We start from the raw sequence: 13,822 nt of genomic DNA on the forward strand, positions 1-13,822 counted from the left end.
GCGGCTCCTCTCCGCTGCCGCCGCGGCTGCGCGGGGCGGGGCTCTCGCGAGAGCGGCGGGGCCGTTTCCCGGGCGACGCGGGCGGGGCGGGGCCGCCATGATGGCGGCGGCGGTGGCGCGGAGGGGGCGGCTGGGCCGGGAGGGCCGCGCCAGCCTCTGCTCCTTCCTGCTCGGCGCCTCGGTGGCGGCGCTGCCGCTGCTGCTCGGCTCGTCGCCCTCCCTGCTGGCCGCTCCCGGCCTGCGCGGCCGCCTGGCTCTCGCCCTGCACGTGGCGGGCGTGAACGCGGCGCTGCTGCTCATCTACCCGCGGCCGCTCTACAAGGTACGGAGGTGGCCCCGGCGGGCGGCGGCTGTGGAGGGTGCCGGGGTGCGCCGGTAGGGATACCCCGGGCCCGAGGAGCGGCGGCGGCAGCGCCTTCTCCCCTCCCTGTGCTTGCAGATCGCCGTCCGGGCCTGTTTCTTGGGCTTCGCCTTCGGCTGCGGGCTGCTGCTGAGCGCCGGCCGCTCCGCCTGGCGCCACTTCGGATGGTAAGGGCCGGGCCGGGCCGGGCGGGCACGGTGCCACCGGCCCTACTGAACCTGCCCTCCCTCCCGCCGCAGGTATATGTGCTCCTTGTCCCTCTTCCACTACTCGGAGTATCTGGTGACAGCCATCAACAACCCGCGCAGCCTCTCGCTGGACTCCTTCCTACTCAACCACAGCTTCGAGTACAACCTGGCTGCCCTGTCCTCGTGGGTGGAGTTCACGCTGGAGAAGCTCTTCTTCCCAGGTCGGCCACCCTGTCCCTGCCTGTCTCTGCCTAGCTGCACGTGCCTTGCCTGGGGTCCATCTGCCTGGTAGCAAAGTGCAGGTGACCCTCAGCTTGCTGCCCCGTGACTGCCCTGCAGCAGCTTTGCCAGAGTCATAATCCCTCAGTGCTCAAAGCCTCTTGGGCTGGATCTTGGGAGGGCAGGGGGGAGCCCCCCCTCATTCTGAGTGCCAGGCCAGGGGATCTTCAGCCTTTTCCTGCCCTGGTGGTGCAAGAATGATGTGTCAGGTACTCCTGAGCGTCACCTTTTGACAGGAATAAAATCCAGTCATCAAATCTGTTGCTGGTTGCCCAGTCTGGGGCAAACTGGCTGTACTCATCTGTTTATCCTTGGGAGAGCGAAACTGTTCCCCTTTGTTTTGTAGCAGCCTGAGCATGTCCTTGGCTGTGCTTTGTGTTGGCTTTACTCAATCTCTCCAGCTGGCCCTCATGGACTAATCCATGCTAACACCAAGCAGGGGCTGCTGGTTCTATCTGTTTGGTGCAGGATGGCAGTGCATGGCTGTTGCTGTCACACATTTTTCTTTGAGATGGGGGCAAAGCCCACTCACTGAGCAGCCCCCTGCACCCCTGGAGACCTGTGCAAACCTGTTGTGCCCCTCCCTGTCCACGCAGAGCTGAAGCAGATCACCTGGCTGAGCACCGTGGGGCTGCTGATGGTGATCTTCGGGGACTGCCTGAGGAAGGCAGCCATGCTCACAGCAGGCTCCAACTTCAACCACATCGTTCAGAACGAGAAATCTGACACCCACACTTTGGTGACAAGCGGGGTGTACGGGTGGTTCCGGCACCCTTCCTACGTGGGATGGTTTTACTGGAGTATTGGAACACAGGTACTGTATCCAGAGTGCTCAGATCCTTTCCTGTCATGCCCCCTGTCTTTGCTGCCCATGCTGTGGTGAGGTGCAGACTGGACCTGGATTCTGCTGCCTCCCACTGGCTCACAGGAAATCTGGAATCCCTGAGCTCTCTGCCCCGTGGGATCTTTGGGAAGATCTTGTTCCCTTAATTTTTTCTGTGCAGTAAGGAGAGGTGGTGGAGCTGGGGTTTTGACTCACGACCCCCTTGGAAGCTTGAGGTGTGGTTTGCTGCTGGTTTAAAGCTGGTATGCAGAGTTTTCTGTATCCCTGTGGTCAGAATGCCTTCTGGGAGTGGTCAGACTCAACCTGGCTCCTGCCAAACACCAGTCCTGTGCTTGAGGGCAAGGAAACTCCCTGACTAGAGGGTGAGCTGTGGCCAAGCCTTAGCTTAGTGCTGCTGTAGCTGTGTGTTCTTGTGGCTGGCTGGGTGCTGACATTGACTTGTGTTTCTGTGGAGAGAGTCCATAAGGTTGGCACATGGATCTTTTGAGAGCTGGGGCAGTGAAGCCAGCGCTGCCTTCGTCATTCTGGGGAGAAACCAGTGCTTGTGGAGTTTCACAGGGAGCGTTGGGGTATTTTCTTTTTCTGTGTCAGTGTTACTGGAGGGGGATGAGCTGTGTTCTCTCTGTGAGGGGGTGCTCACCAGCAGGCTCTGTTCCAGGTGTTGCTCTGCAATCCCATCTGCGTGGTGGGCTACGCGCTGGCGTCCTGGCGCTTCTTCAGGGAGCGGATTGAGGAGGAGGAGATCACACTCATCCACTTCTTTGGAGAAGAGTACCTGGAGTACAAAAGGAAGGTGCCATCGGGTCTCCCTTTTATTAAAGGAGTCAAATTGGAACTGTAACATGGGCATAAACCAGGCTGGCTGAGCAGACGCCCGGCTCCTGCTGCGCCCAGTGCCCGTGTGGCATCGGCATTGGGAGGTGCCTGTTGGTATTTCCTGACCACTCAGGAGGAGCTGGTGGAGGGCTGCAGCTTTGGGCAGCCTGCTGGGTCACTCACAGATCAGAAGCTCGTTCCTGCTCCTTGAGATCAGTCCTTCGTTGCACATTCAGGGATCTTCCAGATAACTTAGCCTGTAGCGACCCTAAAGAGAATGAATCCTGCCTGCAGCAGCTGAATTGTCTTGGAACGCCTCTGGAACTGATTCTGCCAGGAAACAGCACTGCCCTCCTGGCCCTGGGCGGGGAAGGTGCTAGGCAGCAGATTGTTCCTGTTGCATAATTCGATTTTAAAGCTTTCTGACCTCGTGAGCCCGGTGACACGACTTTAATCTGCTCGGGCCAAACTCCCTGAGCTGGCACTGGGGCAGCCAAGGGAGCAGCCTCCAGCTCTGCCCTCAAAGTGCCAGAGTGCAGCATGGCACCACTCACTTCTCTCTAGGCCTTGGGGTCTGCAGGGAGGGTTCTGCTGCTGCCCTCGTGCCGTTGGATCTGAGCACCTCTGGGCCCTCTCCTCGTCCCTTGGATGCTGCTGTGGGTGCAGTGTCACTGCTCCAGCCGCTGCCTCCTGCTGCCACCTCTGTTCCTTCTTCCTGCTTCCAAATCACGCTGCTTCCTATCCTGCCTGGCTGCCTCTGTCTTGCAGAGATCCCAGGATTTTGGGTTGTGAAAGAGCCACAGCTGCCAGGCTTGCTAAGGGCTTTAGTCCCTGAGGTCCTCCCCTGCTCTTTTGGGCAAAAGCTGTGATGTTAGGGCAAGTAGGAGATGCTTCTAAGGAAATCTCCAACCAGGAGAAGAGTTGGGCTAGCTAACGCTCTTTTATAGTAACCATTTGGAAATGGTTCCCACTGAGCTGTGTGGTATAACTTTGTTGTTATATACCAAAGAGGTTCACTGTTTTCTTGAGTTCTACATTATTCTTCCTTGCTGGAATGGAAATGAGTTGCTTGTCAGTTCATGCTTGGAGCTTGTGGTGTTCCATGGGGAAGGTGCTGCGGTACGGCTCAGGAAGGGGCACTTGGTGAGAATAGCTTGGGTTTGGGTTTAGGTTTTCTTTTTTTATATAAAAAAAAAAAAAAAAAGAAAAAGAGAAAACATCGTGGGCTTCTGTCTGGTTATTTGAAGGTCTTTTGAGGTGCTGGTGGCATCATGGAAACTGGAATGCTTTATAATTCCTGGTGGGTTCTCAGAACGCACCAGCACTGTGTTGAGGCACGGTTGTGACTCAGTGACTTGTGGGGCTGTGGCAGGGATGAGGCTAACCCTGACCCTCCGTTTGTCCTTGCTGAACTGATGCAGAGTCCATCCTCCACTGGGTTTGCTTGATCACAGAGCATCTGTTGATGCCCTTGCTGCTGACTTGACCTTTGCTGAGCGGGGTTTTGGCTTGGGAGAAAAGAACAAAAGTGAAAACTCACCAGCTGGAGAGTGCTGATCTGTGCTGGGCACTCAGAGGCTCCCACTTGGGCTGTTCTTGTCTCAGGGAAGCACTGACTGCAGCCAGTGGTGCCTTGAGCAGGTTAATCTCTAAGCAATTTTTTTATAGGCAGTAATGTTCCTGCTGTGCCCTTGATCAAAGGAACTTTGGAACAAGTAATTGTCACTTGGGTTTGATGTGCTGTTTGACAACAGAAACAAAGCCTCATTCCCAGATTGTTCTTCAAAGTAAATGAACCTTGATCCTAATGTCACAAGTGCTGGTTCCAACTGTGCAGGCTCTGTCCAAGCAGGATGTGTTGGCACCGAAAGAAAGGGATAAACTCCACCCTGAGCAAAACTTTCAGTGGCTCTTGAAGCTCCTGAGACCAACAGCTTCTCTTAACCTTTTCTTTTCCCAAATCCTGTGACCAGAAGCTCTGTGAGGGGGCAGCAGCTTACCAGGTATGGGGAAGGCATGTGAAATTTTAGGGAAAAGGTGGAGTAAAGTGTGAAACTCTGCCCTCTGTGCCACACTGATTGGTGAGTTCTTAGTTCCCACATGTGCAGGGAACCTCTAGAGCAGCTGTTCCTGGCACCCAGCCCATGTTGGTGTGTAGCTGCCCAGAACTTCAGAGGATGCTCCATCACCTGGCTGTGTACGCCTGGCCCTGCCCTGCACCAGGAGGTGTAATTTTTCCCCATAATTTGTCAATGCTGTGGTTTTAGGAGCAGCTGGACACCCTGAGCCAGCAGATCCCTTTGTCAGCACTGCAGAACCACGCAGACATGGACAACTGCACCCTTTTATTTCACTCTGACACACGCAAGGAAGAGCACAAGGAGAGTTTTTCAGGAGCAAGTCCACCTGAGGCCTTTGTATGTGATGCAGACACGGCTGCCCGGGCTGTTTCCTGCCCTGGCTTGTGGCACTGGGCAAGAGGAGCTGGTCACTCACCAGGGCATGGTTGTGCCCAGCAGCCCAGCCATGTGCCCAGCACTGGGCTTATGGTGCTGGCTCTTTTGGGGTAGCAGTCTCTGCTCCACTCTTCTGCTGGCCCCTGCAGCAGTCTTTGTTTTTTGGGGAGGGGTCTCCAGGGGTGTCCTTGGGTGTGAAGCCCTCCTCAGGGCAGGCTGAAGCCCCCTTGTTGCTGCCAGGTGAGGCATCCCTGGGGAAGGGAAGACACCTTGACAGGGTCACTGTGTGGGAAAGGACACGGGAGGTGCTTGCTGTCACCTACCTTGGCACCACTTCATTGTTGTCACAGATCTTGAGCAGCATCTGGGCCTGTTCTTCTCTGGGCTCCTGGGGCTCCTGCAGCCTGTGGCAGGATGGGTGTGAGCCATGAGCTGTGTCCCCCCTGGCCCTGAATGTCCCTGCACCCCTCACCTGGGCTCCAGGCGCTCCTTCACTTTGGCGATGGAGCGCACGTAGGGCGCGATCTGCTTGGTGATGGTGCTCAGGCAGCTGTTCTCCTGCCTCAGCTGCAGCAGGTCATGGAGCTGGGCTGGGGGCAGAGGAGTGGGCTGGGACACGGCCACCCCCCCAGGGAGGGCACGGGGGGCACGGGGAGAGAGTGTGGGGTCAGCAGTACCTTCATAGATCTCCTGCTCATTTGCTACCCGCTGGTAGGTCTCCTCCCAAACCTGGAAGAAGAGAGGGAGCTGGGCAGAATGCGTTGGTACAGCACAGAGGGGCCCTGCCCTGCCAGGCCGTGCCAGCTGTACCTCCTCAAAGACGCTGCGCATCATCTCCACGGCGGAGTAGTGAGCTGCGATCTGCACGTCCATCTGCAGCGACTTCTGCAGGATCTCGCTCATGATCTCCGACTTGATGAGCGAGTGGTGCTTGGTGAGGTCACGGTGCAGCTCCTGCACCTGGTCCTTCAGGCCTTGGATCTCCATCTGCAGCATCTGCAGGAGCCAGGGGGCACAGCCATGTAAGCAGCACCAACCTGACCCGTCCTGTCCTGTCCCATCCTGCTCCCAGCCATGTCCCTACCCAGCCCACAATCCTGTCCCTACCCAGCCCACAGTCCTGTCCCATCCTGCTCCCAGCCATGTCCCTACCCAGCCCACAACCCTGTTCTGTCCCATCCTGCTCCCAGCCATGTCCCTATCCAGCCCACAATCCTGTCCTGTCCCATCCTGCTCCCAGCCATGTCCCTATCCAGCCCACAATCCTGTCCCATCCTGCTCCCAGCCATGTCCCTATCCAGCCCACAATCCTGTCCCATCCTGCTTCAAGCCATGCTCTCTACCCAGCCCACAACCCTGTCCTGTTCCATCCTGCTCCCAGCCATGTCCCTATCCAGCCCACAATCCTGTCCCATCCTGCTCCCAGCCATGTCCCATCCTGCTCCCAGCCATGTCCCATCCTGTCCCAGTCCTGTCCCATCCTGTCCCAGCCATGTCCCATCCTGTCCCAGCCATGTCCCTACCCGGTAGGTGTTCTCGTAGTTGCGGCAGTGCTCAGCAAAGGGGGTCTCACGCCCCTCAGCCAGCAGCACCTTGGTGCTGATGTACCGGTGCATCGTTGGCTTCTTCACCATGGGGCCAGTGGACATTTTGTCACTGCTGGGGGGGCAGCTGGGCACCATGAGGGTCTTGGAGCATTGGCCACCGGGGAGCCTGCAGGGAGAGGTGACAGTGACGTGTTGCAGGTGTGCAGCAGTGGGGGTGAGGTGCGAGGGACCATGCTGCCAGCTCAGTCCCACCACCCCTTGGCTCCAGTGGGACACACCACTCCCACACGTCCCTTCCCTCACCCAAGCACAGAGGTTCAGTCAGAGGTACCTTATGTTGCCCCAAAAATCACATTTCTGTGGGCTGCTCTCCGTATTCCTGCAGTTTTGGAGCCAGCTGTGGCAGTGAGAAGCCAGGAGCTGAGCCCAGCACCCTCCAGTTTCTAAAGGGTGGGATACAGCTCGCTCTCTCACCGCTGGTATCTCCTGGCCCCTTGGCAGGCACTGCTGCCCCTGTGTTTCCTCCCATCCCGTGGTCTCCCCATGCTAACCACCACCAGCATTGGTCCTACCGTGCAGCGCCGTGCTCCCCCTGCCCGTGCTGGGGCCAGCAGCCCCCAGGAGCTCAGCCACCCTGCAGTGCCAAGCCTGCCCGGGGGCGAGGAGCGGTCCCCATGGGGCGGCAGTGCCCGTTTGTCCTCTCTGGCTGGGAGGGCCTGGCAGGGCCGGTGCTGCCGTGACATCAACAGGCCTAAATATATCCCTGGTGAAGAATGGCCGAGCACTTCTCCGAAATTCTGATAAAAATAGTGGCGGGCAAAGAGGCTGCGGCACCACGGGCATGTGGGCGAGCAGGAGCTGGCCCAGGTGGAGCAGCCATGGAGAGGGGGCAGAGCCCTGCAGGGAGCATGGCAGGGGCTGGGCTGGGGAGCAGAGTGAGGCTTAACCAGGCCCCCAGCTGCCAGCCCCGCTGCTGCCCACCCCTGTGCCACCCACCCCGCTTCCCAGAAGTGTCACTTGAAGCCTGTTGTTCATCAGTGCAGCTGTGCCTGTGCTGTCCTGGTACCCCTGCTGAGGTGACAGGCTCAAGGGCAGCAGCAGGGGCAAGGTTGGCACGGTGAGATGCTGAGGGGACTGCGCAGTGTGGCACGTGGCGGGGGACACAGTAGCACATGTGCCTTGGGTGCAATCCTAGCACCTCACATGTTGGTGCCAGTGATGCCAGGTCCGATGCCACCAGCGCTGCCCACCACGGAGCGGCGGGGGCTGAGCATCAGGAGGGGCTCCAGGCAGCGGGCAAACTCTGCCCGGTACTCGCTGTTGATCTGGGGGGAAGAGAGGAGAGCACAGCTGGGCTGGGGCAGGGCTGGCAGCTGGCACTGCCCCCTGGCACTGCAGCTGGGCTCTCTCTACCTTGCTGGTCTGGGCCGGCCGCAGGCGATGAGGCAGCTTGACAATCCTCTGCAGCCTCTCCATCAGTTGCTGAAAGGCAGCAATGGTGAGGGGTGCTCAGCACCTTGCCCAGGAGCTCAGCAGTGCCACCCTGACCACCCCTGCAGTGCTGGTGACACTCACATAGCCCAGGTCCAGGAATTCGGCTTTGTTGGCAGAGCTCAGGAAGGCCGAGCAGGTCACCAGGTGGACCTGTGTGTGTGGAGAGGGTTTGTCACTGCTTGGCTTTGGTGTCAGGATGTCCCTGCCTGCTGTGAGGCCCTACCTGCAGAGTGGGCAGCAGGGAGGCAAGGTGGGCGAGCTGCTCCTTGAATGCCTTCTCCTTTTCCTCGTGCTGGCTGAAGTAGAGCAGGGCATGGCACAGCCTTTGCAAGGCTCGAGGGAGCCATCCAGCCCCAGGCACTCCAAACCACCTTGGGAAGGGGGGGACAGGGGACAGCCCATGCTCCCTCACCTCTGCACAGCTTTCAGGAGTGTCTTTTTCCTCTCAGAGAGCTGCTCCTGCAATGGCACAGCCACCCTGTGTCCTACAGCCACCCCAGTCCCTTCCCAGTGCCCTGGCTGTGTCCTGCAGGTGACAGCTCACACCTGCATGCGGCTGAAGAGGGAGTTGATGGCCGCCTCCTCCTCGCTGGCACTGTTCCGAACCTCCTCGATCATGGCCTTGAGCAGGACGATGGCCTCACGCGTGGAGGTCTGCAGCTCCTTCACAGCCTGCCCAGGGTGGTGGCAGGGTGGCTGCAGTGCAGGGGACAGCACCGCACCCCCTTGCCACCCCCGTGCCCCCCAGCCGTGCCCACCATCACTGCCTGGTCCAGGCGCTGGCAGCCCTGCATGTACGCGGTCTCGATGTCGATGCAGTGTGCCCGGCTCTCCCTGCAGGCACAGACATCAGGGAAAGCACAGGGTGGGGCACACAGCAAGCCTGGGGCTGGGAATACTCACCCCTGCATGTCCCTGAAGCAGTTGATGCAGAGCATGGACTTCTTCTCAGTGGAGAACATGATGTAGGGCTCCTCGTGCAGTGCTGCAGGGGACAGGAGCGTGGCATTGCCTGGCATGGCTCAGTGCAGCATAGCGTGGCACGGGGCAGCCTGGCACGGCACTCACGGCACTTCTTGTGGATGTCTTTGGTGCGCTTGGAGAGGGAGACGATCTCGTGGCGGGCGAACATCCTGGCACGGTGTGTCTCCTCACGGCATGGGGCACAGAGGGGCTGCCCACAGGTGTTGCAGAAGTACATGGTGTCCAGCTCCTGTGTGAGGGGACACAGCTGGTGGCAGGCATGGCCCTGCCAGGGTTCCCCTACCCACGCTGCCAGTGCAGCCCGCTGCCCTCACCGCCTTGGTGCAGCAGCGGTCGCAGTTGGCACACTGCACGTCCTCCTCGCTGTCGGCCGAGCTGTCCACCAGGAACTGCAGCAGCCGGTCCACGGGGGGCAGCCCCGTGCCTCCCCTCACCACCGAGGGGTGCCTGCATGGGGACAAGCATGGGCACAGCTCTGGGGATGCAGGGAGCAGGGCTGTGCCCCAGTCCTGGCCGTCCCTTACCCGCAGAGGGGGCAGCGCAGGCGGCCGTCGCTGGCACGGCCTCGCAGGCAGCTGGCACAGAAGTTGTGGTAGCAGTCGAGCAGGCAGGGGTGCTGGTAGGGCTCGTGGCAGAGCAGGCACACCAGCGGGTGGCAGTTGGCCTTCTCCAGCTCCGAGCAGCTGCCCAGCGGGGAGAAAATGCCACCTGCCATCTGTGGGGTTGAGAGCAAAGTCTGTGCCCAGAGACCCCGTGTGGCACCAGTTTGTGAGAGCACTGTGGCTGCCACAGAAAGGACAAAGCCTGTCCCAGGGCCTGTGAGCTGCTGACTATTTTTAGGTTATGAGCTGCGTGGCACGAGGCCGCCCACAGCACACCCCTTCCCCTGGCATCACAGGCTGGGGGCTGCAGTGCTGGGTAGGAGGGTCCCCACAGCAAAGTGTCCCCCAAAACAGGAGCATCCCCTGGGATGGGCTGTCCCCTCTAAAGGAGCATTCCCTGCAGCACAGCATCCCCCACGACAGGGGTGGGGGTTCCTCCAGGACAGGGTGTCCCCCCGGAGGAAGCATTCCCTGGAATGGGGTGTCCCATGCCCAGGGGTGTGCCCTAGGGTGCCAGCCTGGCAGTGAAGGCAGCCAGGTGCCCCACATCCCCGTTCTGGGCACAGGTGTGAAGGCTTTACCTCTCCCTGTATGTGAGGCGGGGGATCCGAGCCGAGCTGTGCTGCTGCTCCCCGTGTGCCGGCAGGAATGAGCGCGGTGCCGCGGCCCGCCTGTGACGCGGGGCCCCCTGGCACTGCCGCTCGGCACGGCCCAAAAATAGCCCCGAGCGCTCCTCGGGGCCCTGCGGCGGGGACGGACACGGCACTGCACTGCACGGCCACCCGGGCTGCGGGGACACGGGCACCTGCACGGGCTGCTGACAGCCCGCAGAGGTGAGGGGGCACCCATGCTCCCCGGGGTGTCACCCGGTGCATAGTGAGGAGCCCCGCCGTGTGCGGGATCGCTCCATGCACAGTGAGGCTCCCACTGTGCAGGGTAACTCTGTGTGAAGTGAGGAGCCACAGGGTGTGGGGGTCACTCCGTGAGGCTCCCGGTGTGCGGGGGGGTCACTCCGGGGTGCTGGAGTCACTCCGGGGTGCGGGGGTCACTCCGGTGTGCGGGGGTCGCTCCGGTGTGCTGGGGTCACTCCGGTGTGCGGGAGGGTCACTCCGGTGTGCTGGGGTCACTCCGGTGTGCTGAGGTCACTCGGGGCGCGGGGGTCGCTCCGGTGTGCGCGGGGGTCACTCCGGGGTGCGGGGTCGCTCCGTGCCCGGTGCTCACCCCGTTCCCGGTGATGCTCCGGTGCCCGCGCTCCGCACGTGCCGCTCCCCGCGCTCCGCAGGCTCCGCCCCCGCCCCCACAGGCCACGCCCCCACCCGGCCCCGCCCACAGCCCGGCCCCCGCGCCTGCCCCGCCCTTCCAGGCATCACTGTCCGCTCGCAGGCTCCCTGCGCGGCTGCGACCGGAAGCGATCGACGCTATCGGCGCTCTGTTGAGACGGCCGGAGCGCGGTTGTGCGCAGGCGCGCGGGCCGCGCTCCCTTTCTGCCTCGCGCGGAGCCGCCATGGCGCCCGCGGTGAGTGAGCGCGGCACCGGCACCGGCCCCCGCCGCCCCGAGCCTGCCCCCGCCGCCACCGGGACACCCCCTGCCCCGCCCCGAGCCCCCGGCACCCCCGCCGCCCGTCCCAGCCCTGCCGCCTGCCCCCGCCCGCTGCTTTCCGTGTGGGGCCCGGCCTGGCCCGGCCCGCGCCTTCCCGCGGCCCCACGCGACTCCCGCCGGCCATCCGGGCCATGAGGGCGGGCAGCGGGCGAGCCCCGTTCCCCCCGCGCTGTTCCCGATCCCAATCCAGGCCTGGGCCTTTCCCCTCGCCGCCAGCCCGGGGCTCGGCCCGGCCCCTCCCCGCCGTCCCTCAGGGCGCTCCCCGCCCTTTCTCTCTCGCTCACCGTCGCTCTCTCTCCCCCTGCAGCAGAAGAAGCCAGCGGCGAAAGGTGGTAAGAAAAAGAAGCAGGTTCTGAAGTTCACGCTGGACTGCACGCACCCCGTCGAGGATGGAATCATGGACGCCGCCAACTTCGTGAGTTCGGGGCCTCCCCGGGAGCCGTGATGGCTCCGCGCCTTCGGGGGCCTTCCCAGGGTGATGCTCTGCTCCCAGCGGCCTCGAACATCCCTGGCCTTCCCTCGGCTCTGCCCTGCTCCCTTGAGGCCATCCCATGGGCAGAGCAATGGGGAGCGCTGAGGCTGGGGATGAGGTTGGGTTTGGGACACCTTGTTGCTAAAGCACATGCATTGTCCCTGTCGATGGGCAGTTTTCCTGTCTGTCTGTGCTGGGTAAGTTTGTGTCATGGCAGGGATGTAGTGAGGCCTGTCCATGGGCAGTTTTCCTATTTAGCTTTGCTGGGTAAGTTTGTGTCATGGCAGGGATGTAGCAAGGCCTGGGATGCTGCAGTTTGGGGTCATGAACCTATGCCTGCCCACACTGCGCTGCAGCAAGGGCTTTGGCAAGCCTGGGGCTGAGGGGAGCTCAGAGGAGCCTAAGTCCACTGTCCTGGCTGTCCCCACCACACCAGGCCGATACGTTCAGGCCTGAGCACCTCACCCATGTGTGGTTTTGATGGGGTGGATTAGCCTGGCCTGAGCTCTGGGGACACTGGTGTCTGTCCCCAGCTCCAGAGCAGCAGGCACAGCCAGCCCTGGGGACACTGGTGTTTGTTCCCCAGCTCCAGAGCAGCAGGCACAGCCAGCCCTGGGGACACTGGTGTTTGTTCCCCAGCTCCAGAGCAGCAGGCACAGCCAGCCCTGGGGACACTGGTGTCTGTCCCCAGCCCCAGAGCAGCAGGCACAGCCAGCCCTGGGGACACTGGTGTTTGTTCCCCAGCCCCAGAGCAGCAGGCACAGCCAGCCCTGGGGGCTGTGTCAGCCCTGGGAGCTGTGGCCCCAGCTCACAGCTGTGTTCTCCTGCAGGAGCAGTTCCTGCAGGAGCGGATCAAGGTGAACGGCAAAGCGGGAAACCTGGGCGGGGGCGTGGTGACCATCGAGAGGAGCAAGAGCAAGATCACGGTCACGTCAGAGGTGCCCTTCTCCAAGAGGTGAGCTGGGGCAGGCCAGAGTCCTGCTGGGCCCTCGGGCAGTGTGGCCACAGGTGGCCCTTGGCAGGGGATGCCCAGTGTGCGCTGAGCCTGTGGCAGGTGGAGCTGCCAGGGAAGAGATGTCCCAGTGCAGGACTTTGTGGTACCTGGCACTCACTGAGTGGCTGCTCTTCCGAGATCTGTGAGAGAGGAATGTGTTCAGTATTCCAGCTGGGAAGGCTGCTGGGCTGGGCAGTGAGGGGCCTGTAGCCAGAAGGGGCTGAGGGGACAGTTTAGGGGTATCTGCAGACGAGGTCTCTCAGGTTGTTCATCTTTTGGTCCTCCTTGGGCCGACATCAGCAAAGTGTGGTTGTGCCAAGGTGTGCCACATTGTTCCCCTCGTCCCGTGGTGCTCTGGCCCTCTGCCTGCCTCTCCTGGCTGCCTGTCCTTGGGCTGGCACGGGCATCCCGGCCTTGTGCCACGGCAGAGGTGGCTCAGGAGCCAGCTGGGAAAAGCAGAGCTGTGTGGGTGGTGGGCGTGCCCTGCCCCGTGAGCACCTGCCCTTCTCCCAACGCTGCTGCTCCATGTTGCTGCCACACCTGGCACATCCCAGCAGCGGGTACCCACCATCCCAGGGGACATTCCCTCTGGGATGGGTGCAAGGCACTGGGGTCACAGCCTTGTTGGGGCAAGAATGATCTCCCAGGACCTGTGTTATGGCATTGTGGTGTGATTCCCCTGGTTGCAGTGTTCCTGGAAGGGTTGTTCCTGGTGTTTCCTGGAAAGGGCTTTGCTAGGAGGTGGCCACTGGGATGTGTTGGTCCTGCTGGACAAGGGAATAAAGATTTATTAAGCCAAAGTGGCACCTGGGGGTCTGGCAGGGGGCAGAGGGGCACTGCTGTCAGCCACGCCTCTCCCACAGGTACCTCAAGTACCTGACCAAGAAGTACCTAAAGAAGAACAACCTGCGGGACTGGCTGCGCGTGGTGGCCAACAGCAAGGAGAGCTACGAGCTGCGCTACTTCCAGATCAACCAGGATGAGGAGGAGGAGGAAGAAGAGGATTGAGCCCCGCCGCTGCTGACGGCCATTTTGTACAGTTTCACTTTTCTGCAATAAACAGCAGCAGAGTTGTTCATAGCCCGTGCTCGGTGGCGGCTGCGGCTCCGGGGGTCGTTTTGGGGGGATTTGGGGCTTTTCGGGGAGCGGCGGCCGGGGGGTGTGGCCGGGGGCGTGGCTCAGGCA

The 13,822-nt window shown here is 61.5% G+C and overlaps 3 protein-coding genes across 3 annotated transcripts; 2 read left to right on the forward strand and 1 right to left on the reverse strand.

Annotated features, from left to right (window-relative positions):
• Nucleotides 1-100: 100 nt before the first annotated feature.
• ICMT (isoprenylcysteine carboxyl methyltransferase) lies at nucleotides 101-3,703 on the forward strand. Its single transcript, XM_058039176.1, has 5 exons — nucleotides 101-322; nucleotides 440-528; nucleotides 601-770; nucleotides 1,425-1,642; nucleotides 2,331-3,703. Exons 1-5 carry the CDS (start codon nucleotides 101-103, stop codon nucleotides 2,511-2,513), a joined length of 882 nt encoding a protein of 293 aa, XP_057895159.1. The 3' UTR covers nucleotides 2,514-3,703.
• A 467-nt stretch (nucleotides 3,704-4,170) lies between these two features.
• RNF207 (ring finger protein 207) lies at nucleotides 4,171-9,684 on the reverse strand. The gene is made up of 17 exons (XM_058039178.1): nucleotides 9,494-9,684; nucleotides 9,284-9,416; nucleotides 9,054-9,198; nucleotides 8,889-8,970; nucleotides 8,744-8,819; nucleotides 8,532-8,657; nucleotides 8,398-8,444; nucleotides 8,209-8,281; nucleotides 8,067-8,135; nucleotides 7,905-7,973; nucleotides 7,695-7,816; nucleotides 6,468-6,657; nucleotides 5,755-5,940; nucleotides 5,622-5,673; nucleotides 5,417-5,534; nucleotides 5,268-5,348; nucleotides 4,171-5,195 (listed from the first exon to the last, which is right to left on the reverse strand). The coding sequence occupies exons 1-17, from the start codon at nucleotides 9,682-9,684 to the stop codon at nucleotides 5,033-5,035; spliced, it is 1,923 nt and encodes a 640-aa protein (XP_057895161.1). The 3' UTR covers nucleotides 4,171-5,032.
• A 1,315-nt stretch (nucleotides 9,685-10,999) lies between these two features.
• Nucleotides 11,000-13,717, forward strand: RPL22 (ribosomal protein L22). The gene is made up of 4 exons (XM_058039177.1): nucleotides 11,000-11,087; nucleotides 11,479-11,586; nucleotides 12,474-12,598; nucleotides 13,501-13,717. The coding sequence occupies exons 1-4, from the start codon at nucleotides 11,076-11,078 to the stop codon at nucleotides 13,643-13,645; spliced, it is 390 nt and encodes a 129-aa protein (XP_057895160.1). The 5' UTR covers nucleotides 11,000-11,075; the 3' UTR covers nucleotides 13,646-13,717.
• The last annotated feature ends 105 nt before the right edge of the window (nucleotides 13,718-13,822 follow it).

Source organism: Melospiza georgiana, chromosome 22, assembly GCF_028018845.1.
Source record: "Melospiza georgiana isolate bMelGeo1 chromosome 22, bMelGeo1.pri, whole genome shotgun sequence".
NCBI classification, from domain to species: domain Eukaryota; kingdom Metazoa; phylum Chordata; class Aves; order Passeriformes; family Passerellidae; genus Melospiza; species Melospiza georgiana.

Coding starts and splice junctions, on each gene's coding strand:
- ICMT (XM_058039176.1), top strand. CDS start 101: ATGGCGGCGGCGGTGGCGCGGAGGGGGCGGCTGGGCCGGGAGGGCCGC. Junction 323..439: donor ACCCGCGGCCGCTCTACAAG/GTACGGAGGTGG, acceptor CTGTGCTTGCAG/ATCGCCGTCCGGGCCTGTTT. Junction 771..1,424: donor GGAGAAGCTCTTCTTCCCAG/GTCGGCCACCCT, acceptor CTGTCCACGCAG/AGCTGAAGCAGATCACCTGG.
- RNF207 (XM_058039178.1), bottom strand. CDS start 9,684: ATGGCAGGTGGCATTTTCTCCCCGCTGGGCAGCTGCTCGGAGCTGGAG. Junction 9,417..9,493: donor CTGCGCTGCCCCCTCTGCGG/GTAAGGGACGGC, acceptor GTCCCCATGCAG/GCACCCCTCGGTGGTGAGGG. Junction 8,971..9,053: donor AGACATCCACAAGAAGTGCC/GTGAGTGCCGTG, acceptor TGTCCCCTGCAG/CACTGCACGAGGAGCCCTAC.
- RPL22 (XM_058039177.1), top strand. Junction 11,587..12,473: donor TCATGGACGCCGCCAACTTC/GTGAGTTCGGGG, acceptor GTTCTCCTGCAG/GAGCAGTTCCTGCAGGAGCG. Junction 12,599..13,500: donor GAGGTGCCCTTCTCCAAGAG/GTGAGCTGGGGC, acceptor CCTCTCCCACAG/GTACCTCAAGTACCTGACCA.